This window comes from Protobothrops mucrosquamatus, unplaced genomic scaffold (assembly GCF_001527695.2).
Source record: "Protobothrops mucrosquamatus isolate PMUCROS unplaced genomic scaffold, P.Mucros_1.0 scaffold5694, whole genome shotgun sequence".
Classification (NCBI taxonomy): domain Eukaryota; kingdom Metazoa; phylum Chordata; class Lepidosauria; order Squamata; family Viperidae; genus Protobothrops; species Protobothrops mucrosquamatus.
In genome coordinates this window covers 50,993-61,686 of record NW_015391545.1, presented here as the reverse complement: position 1 = coordinate 61,686, position 10,694 = coordinate 50,993, and the positions used below count along the sequence as shown (strand labels likewise).

General features: G+C 49.3%; 1 protein-coding gene across 1 annotated transcript in view; it reads right to left on the bottom strand.

Annotated features, from left to right (window-relative positions):
* Window positions 1-412: 412 nt before the first annotated feature.
* The window catches only part of CTNNBL1 (catenin beta like 1), a gene marked incomplete at both ends in the record, with an annotated part of 41,656 nt that continues 31,374 nt past the window's right edge, over window positions 413-10,694 (bottom strand). The window contains 2 exons of the mRNA XM_015829249.1: window positions 413-594; window positions 8,258-8,406. Of these exons, the coding sequence (XP_015684735.1) occupies window positions 413-594; window positions 8,258-8,406 (331 nt within the window). The remainder of the gene's footprint in view (window positions 595-8,257; window positions 8,407-10,694) is intronic.

Genomic DNA, 10,694 nt, shown 5'->3' with positions numbered 1-10,694 from the left:
ACCCCACCCACCCACCTCTGGGGACTCAGCGGAAGGAAAGCAAGAACGCAACACGGAGCCACCCGCAATTTGTGTCTGCGCTGCCTGATGTTCATGTCACACTTCAGTGCTGGGAGGCACAAATACTGCTTTGGAGGTGACATTTGGAGGTGGGCTGATGGCTTCTTTCCAAAGAGCTGGCATCAAAGAGACAGCTTCAAACCTCGGGCGCAGACGGGCACAGATGCCGGAGCTAATTAGACACCCAGTGAGCAGGGAGGGAGTTAGAACTACGAGGAGGAGCAGCCCAGCTGCCTCCCGGCTTTCTCTGCCCAGGGGAGGAGAAACTGACCGGGCGTGGCAGAATCAGGCCCTCCTTTTGAGGGCGCCTGTCCCGGGAAGAGCGGAAGGGCGAGCGGGGAGGAACTCCTACCTTCGTGCTCCTTCTCGGAGGTGCCCACCTTCTTGGCTTTCTTGGGGGACTTCATGAAGAGCGGGAAGATGGTGCGAAGGCCCAGGATGTCCACGAACTTGTGGCAGTTGTCGGCCCCCTCCGGCCCGATCATGGCGTGGTCCAGGACCTTCAGGGCGCTGCTCCTGGAGATCTTCTTCTCTCTGCGGAGGAGAGGAGAGACGGGCCTATGAGCCGGGGCATGGCCGGGAAGGGGGAAGATGAAGACTGTGGGGGTCCTTGGTGCTCTCTGAGCTGGGCGGTTTTCTTGCAGACGTTTCATGACCCAACTAGGGAACATCATCAGGGGTAGGAGGAGGGGGAGGAGGAAGAAAGGGGGTGGGGGATGGGGAGGACTGTGGGGTCCTTGGTGCTCTGAGCTGGGTGGTTTTCTTGCAGAGGTTTCACGACCCGACTAGGGAACATCATCAGTGCTAGAAGGGAGGAGGAGTTTGCAGAGGTGGGGGGGGGAGGAGAGGGGAGGAGGGGGAGGAGGAGGAAGAGAAAGAGGAATGTTTCATATTTATGACAGTCCCTTCCAGCTCTATTCCATTCCATTCCATATTTTCTATTCAATTCAATTCAATTCAATTCAATTCTATTATTCTATTCTATTCTCTTTTCTATTTCCTTTTCTATCCTATTCTATTCTATTCCACTCCACTCCATATATTCTATTCTATTCTATTCAATTCCATTTTTTTTATTTTCTATTCTATTCTTTTTCTTCTTTTCTATTCTATTCCATTCCACTCCTTATATTCTATTCTATTCTAGCCTAGCCTATTCCATTCCACATATTCTATTTTATTCTATTCTATTTCCTTTTCTTTTTTCTTTTCTATTCTATTCCATTCCACTCCATTCCTTATATTCTATTCTATTCTACTCTATTCTATATTCCAATATGTATTCTATTCTATATTCTAATATTTATTCTATTCTATTCTATTCTGTTCTGTTCTATTTCCTTTTCTTTTTTCTTTTCTATTCTATTCTTTTTCTTTTTTCTTTTCTTTTCTATTCCATTCCACTCCACTCCTTCGATTCTATTCTATTCTATTCTATATTCCAATATGTATTCTATTCTATATTCTAATATTTATTCTATTCTATTCTATTCTATTCTATTCTATTCTATTCTATTCTATTCTATTCTATTCTATTCTATTCTATTCTAACCCATAATTCTATTCTATTCTATTCTATTCCATTCCATTTAGTCTAGTGTAATTTAGTTTGTTTAGTGTATGGTAAGCATTTACTTTTTCTAGCCCCCTTGAGAGGGATCCCTTTGAGGGACCTGGTTATAATTATGTCTCTTCAGAGCCATTTCCTGCTTTTCCCTCAACCGAATCTATGCGCTTCTTCTCTTGGCTTGTTTAGAGAACAAATAATCTTTTCTGCAGGATTTTGTGTTTGCGTGTGTGCGTGTGAGAGGTGGAGCAGCCTACAAATATTGCAAAAATGAGCAAGCAAGCAAGCAGGCTAACCAGCCAACAACTCATGAAGGCAGGTCAGAGTTGCCCTGGGTTCAAGTCCAGCTGTCCATAGAACGTCTCGGTGGACTCGGCCTTTCTCAGCCCTCCGGCTGGCCTGCTTTCTATGCTGGAAATGGACGGGAAAGGTCAGCCTCCCAAATGCCCCTGCCCACCCCCTTAAACTCCCCCCCCCATTTCAATTCCCCCACTTATGGGGCTGTGTGTTTCCTGCCGGAGAAAAAGGGACTTTTGCCTCCAGAACTCCTTTATGCTCCTTCACAAGGAAGGCCCTGCTTTTCCTTCCTAGCCAGAAGGCTAATGAATGTCTCAAAAGAGAGAGAAAAAAATAAATCTCTCACCCTGGAGCTTTACAGGCAGTCCCCGACTTATAACTGTTCGTTTAGTGACTGCTCGGAGTTGCAGGGGCACTGAAAAAAGCGACTTTGGAGCATTTTTCACACTTACGGCCGTCGCAGCGTCCCCAGGGTCACGTGATCAAAATCAGGACGCTGGGCAACCGACTCAGATTTATGACGGTCGCAGCGTCCCCGGGGGGGGGTGTCACGTGGTCCCCCCTTTTTTGCGACCTTCGGGACAAGCAAAGTCGATGGGGGAGGAGGCAGGTTCACTTAACGACCGTGTTGCTAAGGTGGCAAGGACCGTGATGCAAAAATGTGGCAAGGAAAGTCGTCAAAGGGCGCAGAGATTTGTCACTTAACAACATAAATTTGGGGCTCAGCTGTGGCCGCATGTTGAAGACCACCTGTATCCATTCTATCTTTTACTCGACTTTTGTTTTTACATTTTTGTCGGATGGCTTATCTATCCCAAGTACGTTTAGCCAGTTTAACTTTTCAGAGCTCCGGAGGGCAGCCTGTTGGAACCGAGGAACCGGGATTTACTCTGGTCCTCTCCCAACACACACAAACACGCACACACACACACACGCACACAGAGAGAGAAAGAGGGGGTTGGACTAGAAGACCTCTGAGGTCCCTTCCAACTCTGTTCTTCTGTTTCCAAGCCTGCTTGCCCCATCTTGAAAATGAAACGAGTTAAAAGGCTAAACAAAGTTGGATCCTACAGCCGGAAGGGACCTTGAAAAAATACAGAATTGTGGGTATATGCATAATTCTGTACATATGTATGTATGTATGTCATATTTATGTAGTGTATATTGTAGGTGTGACCTTTTGAGAGCTGAGGGCAACAAAATTTCATTTTAATGTATGCTGATTAGTGTACATTCAAAGTGACAATAAAGTTATTATTCTATTGTATTCTAGGCTATTCTATATTTCTATTCTATTCTATATTTCTATTCTATTCTATATTTCTATTCTATTCTATATTTCTATTCTATTCTATTCTGTTATTCTATTCTATTCTATATTTCTATTCTATTCTATATTTCTATTCTATTCTATATTTCTATTCTATTCTATATTTCTATTCTACTCTATTCTATTCTTAATTCTATTCTATTCTATTCCATTCCATTCTATTCTATATTTCTATTCCATTCTATATTTCTATTCTATTCTTAATTCTATTCTATTCTATTCTATTCTTAATTCTATTCTTAATTCTATTCTATTCTATTCTATTCTATTCTATTCTATGCTATTCTATTCTATTCTATTCTATGCTATTCTATTCTATATTTCTATTCTATATTTCTATTCTATTATTAATTCTATTCTATTCTATTCTATTCTATTCTATTCTATTCTATATTTCTATTCTATATTTCTATTCTATTTCTATTTCTATTTCTTATTCTATTTCTTATTCTATTTCTTATTCTATCCTTCTAATCCACCCCCTGTCCAAGGCAGGAGTCTTCCTCCCTTCCGAGACGAATCTTTTCTTGAAAATCTCCAGCCAGGGAGCACCCACCGCTCCTGTTGCAATTAAGGTCTCTGTTTCTTTGGAAGAAGCAATTGCATATTGATCAGTGCTCAGGCAGCTGCAAGGAGCTGATCCCTGGAATATTCATGGCAATTTAAGTTCGGGCTTTTAGAGATCGATAGATGGTTTGACCGATCTGTCCAAGGTTGGTTTTTTTAATTTGAAATATTTGTACTACCCGAGGGCAGGCAGTTCATCTTAATCACTTAGAGCCAGGCTGGCCTTTGTGAGGAGCTGTGGACTTCCACTCCCAGAATTCCTGAGCCAGCCAGGGGGTAATGGGGGTCACCGTTGCCCACCCCTGTCCTAACCCAAGCTCTCTGCCTTGAGAGACACTTGCCAAAGGGGGCTGCTTTGGAAAACAGGGCCTGGGATCCAATTCTGCTAGGTAAACATCCCGCCAAGCGGCTCATGAAAAGAAATTTCTGCATTGACGCCCCAATTTGGAGTGTCCTAATGGTCAATCAGTGGGAACGGCTTCACTCCCAACAGTTGTGAGTGCTCCAACCTGGGACGGTTTTCAAGACGAGACTGGAGAGGCATTGGTCGGAAATGGCACAGGGGGTCCTCGTGTTACAACAACTGGGCCCAAAATTTCCTCCTCCTCCTCCCTACAAACTCCCGTCTACCACTGAGGATGTTCCCTAGAACACCATGTTCAGAGAGCACCAAGGATCCCACAGTTCCTCCTCCTCCTCCTCCTCCTCCTCCTCTTCCTTCTAGCACTGAAGATGTTCCCTAGTTGGGTCATGAAACGCCTGCAAGGAAACCACCCAGCTCAGAGACCTCTAAGGACCCCATCCTCCTCCTCCTCCTCCTCCTCCTCCTCCTCCTTCTAGAACTGATGATGTTCCCTAGTTGGGTCATGAAACGTCTGCAAGGAAACCACCCAGCTCAGAGACCTCTAAGGACCCCATCCTCCTCCTCCTCCTCCTCCTCCTCCTCCTCCTCCTCCTTCTAGAACTGATGATGTTCCCTAGTTGGGTCATGAAACGTCTGCAAGGAAACCACCCAGCTCAGAGAGCATCAAGGACCCCACAGTCCTCCTCCTCCTCCTCCTTCCTTTTCCTCCCCTAAGATAAAAAGGCAGCCTCCATCTCTTGGCGGGTGACGTGGGAAGCCTTTCCCTGCGGAAGAGAAGGCACCAGCTGGGTTTTTAAATTCAGGCCATGTTTCCCAACTAACAGGATGGATTGGGCTGGTGGGGGGGGGGACAGAGAGAGAAGCTGGGGAGGGGGATCCCTGCTGCCCAGCCATTAGCCTGCCTTCCTTTGACCTGTGCAGAGGCCTTTGCTGGCTGCCCAGGCGCTGCCGGACGGGCCAGCCGTACCGAACATACGGAACGAGTAGATTTATGCGCCTCTGCAAAAGCTTTCGCAGGAAGAACAGAAGAACAGAGTCGGAAGGGACCTCAGAGGTCTTCTAGTTCAACCCCCTGCTGAAGCAGGAAACCCTATACAGCTACTCCTCGACTTTCAGCGCTTTGTTTACAACGGCACTGGGGGGCAAAAAAAGGTGACATGATCTTTTTTCACACTTAACGACCGTTGCAGCCTCCTGGCGGTCAAGTTCAGCGGCTTGGCCACTGGCATGTACTTAACGAGGGTCGCGGCGTCCCGGTTGGGTCGCCTGATCCCCTTTGGCGACCTCCTGACGAGCAGAGTCAATGGAGGAAGCCGGATTCGCTTAACGGCCGTGCCTCTGACTCAAAGCGCTGTAAGGATTCGCTTAACGGATGCGACAAGGCAGGTGGTACAATTTCCTGCCATAAAGCCTGGGGAGGGGGAGGGTGGGGGGATAGAGGGGGAGGGGATGACAGGAACCGGAAGTGGCCCCAGGACACAACGGCTGAGCGATCCGAGGACCCAGGCAGGGGACAAGCGGTTTGAACCTTATTGGACACTCACACTGACCAAGAGGGGGGGGAGGGCTTGGGAGAAGGGAAAGTCACCGGGATCAATCAATTAATCAGAATAGAGCTGGGAGGGAAGCGACCCTGGAGGTCATCTAGTCCAACCCCCTGCTCACTCACTCACTCACTCATTCAATCAATCAGAACAGAGCTGGAAGGGACCTTGGAGGTCCTCTAGTCCAACCCCCCTGCTCAATCACCCAATCGATCAATCAGAACAGAGCTGGAAGGGACCTTGGAGGTCCTCTAGTCCAACCCCCCTGCTCAATCACCCAATCGATCAATCAGAACAGAGCTGGAAGGGACCTTGGAGGTCCTCTAGTCCAACCCCCTGCTCAATCACCCAACCAATCAGAACAGAGCTGGAAGGGACCTTGGAGGTCCTCTAGTCCAACCCCCTGCTCAATCACTCACTCATTCAATCAGAACAGAGCTGGAAGGGACCTTGGAGGTCCTCTAGTCCAACCCCCTGCTCAATCACCCAACCAATCAGAACAGGGCTGGAAGGGACCTTGGAGGTCCTCTAGTCCAACCCCCTGCTCAATCACTCACTCATTCAATCAGAACAGAGCTGGAAGGGACCTTGGAGGTCCTCTAGTCCACCCCCCTGCTCAATCACCCAACCAATCAGAACAGGGCTGGAAGGGACCTTGGAGGTCCTCTAGTCGTACCCCCTGCTCTAAAGCAGGAGACCCTCTACCGTTTCAGACAGTCGGCTGTCCGAGTCTCTTCTTAAAAACCTGCGGAGATGGAGCGCCCACAACCTCCATACGGGAGGACCTGTACTCGGTCTTGGCCAAGATGGAGGAGGTGGTGGGACGTGGCGTAACCCCCCGAGTGAGACGGAAATGGGGGTTGGGGAGAAAAGGAGGGGGTGGATGGATGGGGAGAGGCAGGGAGGCTCCAGGACTCTGGCTAATTACCTCTGCCGGGCCACAGAGAGCAGCCTTGAGTCCAGAGGAGAGAAGGACAGGGAGATCCAAGAAGCCCCTCCCTCTTCTCTGCCCCCCCTCCCTTGCAGAGGGGCTTTAATTAGCCTAAAGAAAACTCAGCACACACCGCCCCCCCCCAAATAAAATAATCCATGCTTTCTGGTTATTTATTCAGGTCCCTGCTGCTGCTGCTGCTGCATTAGCCAGGCTTGCTCTGCAGGAAGAGAGCGCTCTCCTTGGAGCCCCCTTTCCCCACAGCCCCCTCCCCGTCAGCAAAGCTGAGAGCGAGAAAGGGCTGAGCTCGGTCCTGCCCCCCCCCGTGAAAGGGGGGGAGGAAAAGGGGGCTTTCATGCATGTATGTATCTTGGGTCTGGGGTCTCTGGCGTCCCATCGGCCTCAACATCAGCTCTGGGTGTTGCACAGAACTCCGAAGCCAGAGGCGAAGGGTGTGCACTGGATGCATCCTCTTCACAAACGGGTGTGGAAACAAAAGTGTGTGGGGGGAGAGGGGGCACGTAGGAGGCAAGGGGGGGGGGTTTGCTGCCATCTCAGCACCTGCCACAAACTCTGAGGGCAGCTGGCAGCTCCTTTGAACAGCAGCAACGTGACTCTGCCCGCAGGGGCCCTCGCTGCTCTCTTGAGCTGGCTGCTTTCCTTGCAGACCTTTCACGACCAAACCAGGTAATAACATCATCGGTGCAAGAAGGGAGGGGGGCTTGTGAAGAGGAGGAGGAGGAGGAGGAAGACTGTGGGGTCCTGGGTGCTCTCTGAACTGGGTGGTTTCCTTGCAGATGTTTCATGACCCAACTAGGAAACATCATCAGTGCTAGAAGAGGTGGGTTTATGAAGAGGAGGAGGATGATGGGGAGGGGGAGGAGGAGGAGGAGGAAGGAGGAGGAAGGGGAGCAACTGTGAGTCCTGGGTGCTCTTTGCACTGGGCTGTTTTCTTGCAGATGTTTCATGACCCAGCTAGGAAACATCATCAGTGCTAGAAGAGGTGGGTTTGTGAAGAGGAGGAGGAGGGAGGGTGGGAGGGAGGGAGGAGGAGGAGGAGGAGGAGGAGGAGGAGGAGGAGGAAGGGGGACAAATGTGAGTCCTTGGTCCTCTCTGAGCTTGATGGTTTCCTTGCAGACGTTTCATGACCCAACTAGGGAACATCATCAGTGCTAGAAGGGAGGGGGGTTGCAGAGAGGAGGAGGAAGAGGAGGAGGAGGAGAACTGTGGGGTCCTTGGTGCTCTTTGAGCTGGGTGGTTTTCTGGCAGACATTGAGTAAGGCTGGCCCAGGAGAAAGAGGGGTGGGGGAGGAGAGGGAAGATAAGAGTCAGGGAGGGAGGGGGAGGGAGAGAATGAGAGGAGGAAGAATAGAATGCGGAATAACAGAGCTGGAAGGGACCTTGGAGGTCTTCTAGTCCAGCCCCCTGCTCAAGCAGGAGACCCTACACCCTTCCAGCCAAACGGCTGCCCCATCTCTTCTTAAAAGCCTAGAGCGCCCACAGCCTCTGGAGGGAGGGAGGCTCCCCGGGGACCCAGCTGCCGCCCGTGCCTGGGGTGAGGGGCGCCCCCGCCCGCCCGCCCGCAGGAGGGCCTCACCTGAGCATGAGGTTCATCAGCTGCAGCCCCTCCCCCTTCAGGAAGCGCTCCCGGTTGGAGCTCAGCATCAGCGAAGAGCAGAGGGAGTCAAAGAGGTTCTCCATCATCTCCTGCTCCTCCGCCGGACCCGGGTTGTGCCGCTTGAAGACCTGCGCCGGGAGGAAGCAGCAGAGGGGTCAGCAGCCAGCCTCCCCCCCCCGATCCCTCTGGAGCCCCCTCCCCCCCCAGGCTGCCCCTGGACCCGAATGGGGGGGTCCTGATCTCAGGGGGGGGCCAGGAAGACCCAGGGGCACATTTAGCACAATAAAAGGACAATATCTGTAGCTCAGGGTTGAATTGTGGGGTCCTGGGGGCTCCCTGAGCTGGGAGGTTTTCTTGCAGACATTTCATGACCCAACTAGGGAACATCCTCAGTGTTAGAATGGAGGGGGGGGTTGCGGAGAGGAGGAGGAGGAGGAGGAGGAGAAGGAAGGAAGGAAGGAAGGAAAAAAGAAAGAAAGAAAGNATCCTCAGTGTTAGAATGGAAGGGGGGGTTGCGGAGAGGAGGAGGAGGAGGAGGAGGAGAAGGAAGGAAGGAAGGAAGGAAGGAAAAAAGAAAGAAAGAAAGAAAGGAAGGAAGGAAGGAAGGAAGGAAGGAAGGAAGGAAGGAAGGAAGGAAGGAAGACTGTGGGGTCCTGGGGGCTCCCTGAGCTGGGCAGTTTTCTTGCAGACATTTCATGACCCAACTAGGTAACATCCTCAGTGTTAGAATGGAAGGGGGGGTTGCGGAGAGGAGGAGGAGGAGAAGAAGAAAGGAAGGAAGGAAGGAAAAAAGAAAGAAAGAAAGAAAGGAAGGAAGGAAGACTGTGGGGTCCTGGGGGCTCCCTGAGCTGGGCAGTTTTCTTGCAGACATTTCATGACCCAACTAGGCAACATCCTCAGTGCTAGAATGGAGGTGGGGGTGTTGCGGAGAGGAGGAGGAGGTGGAGGAGGTGGAGGAGGAGGAGGAGGAGGAAGAGGAGGAGGAAGAGGAGGAGGAGGAAGAGGAGGAGGTGGAGGGGGGGGGCTGTGGGGCTCTTGGTGCTTTCTGAGCTTGGCTGTTTTCCTACAGACCTTTCATGACCCCACTACGTAACATCATCAGTGCTAGTCCCAGGAGATTCACAAGCTGTCTATGCTAGAGCTCACCAACCTTTCCAGACAAATGTCCAGTCTCTTCTTTAAAACCTCCAGTGTTGGAGCATTCACAACTTCTGGTGGCAAGCAGTTCCACTGGTTAATTGTCCTCACTGTCAGGTTGCTTCTCTCCTTGGTTAGTTTCCATCCGCTGCTTCTTGTCCTGCCTTCAGGCGCTTTGGAGAAGAGGTGGAACCCCCCCCCCTCTTCTTTGTGGCAGCCCCTCAAATATTGGAAGACGGCCATCATATCGCCCCTGGTCCTTCTTTTCTCTAGACTAGACATACCCAATTCCTGCAACCAGGGTGGGGAAGGGCAGGATTTATGCGAAGGAATATTTATATATTAAGGAAGGTAGGAAATCTTTCTATTCCCCACCCTTCAGCCAGAACTGAAGAAGCTCCTTGGATGAGAAGCAAAACCTCTTCAAGGGGGGGGGGAATCAAGGAAGTCCAGGTACCCCTTGAAAAAGCATCTTTGGGGGGCACTTTCTTTCATGTATGGTGGACATGTAGAGAAGCACAGGTGTACTGGCGTATGGTCTGGGAATGGGCAATAGAAATGACTAAGCAAAACATTCAATACAAACCTGAGACATTACTATTAGGAATACTAGAGAAAGATGTAAATAAAGATCACGCATATCTAATTATTCACGTGGTTACGGCGGCAAGGATACTATTTGCTCAAAACATGGAAAGCAATGGAAGTGCCGAGTGGGGAAGTACTAATTAAGAAAATGATGTATTGCGCAGAATTAGATAGGATAACCAAAAGATTAAAAAACCAGGAAGAAACAGAACTTTATCAAATACGGAATAAATTTTATAGATGGAGGGGAAAAAAAATATGGAGGTCACAGCAAAGAGATAAGTTAAGATAAGAGACCAGAAATGTACAGTTGTATATAGATATATTGAACTACAGCCCTGAGGAAGTTGGCAGTTTGCCAACGAAAGCTAGGTTCTCAATTTTTGTAGACTTCTTTTAATAATTTTGTAGGTTTTAACCAGTATTTGTCATGTTGGTTTTTACCATCAAATATTTTTAGAGTCTCTTCTTCTCCTGGTGTTTCTTTACTTCTTGTTGTGCTATGGATCCTCCCAGGAGCCATATGTATGTTTTTTGTGTTATTTTTAACAGATATATTGTATGTAATTAATGTACAATATGGACGGAGATGTCGGTCAAAGACGATTTACCACGTTCAGTGTTTTTAATCTTTTTTGTCCTTTGTACCCAATAAAAACTTTAAAAGAAAGAAAGAAAGAAAGAAAGAAAG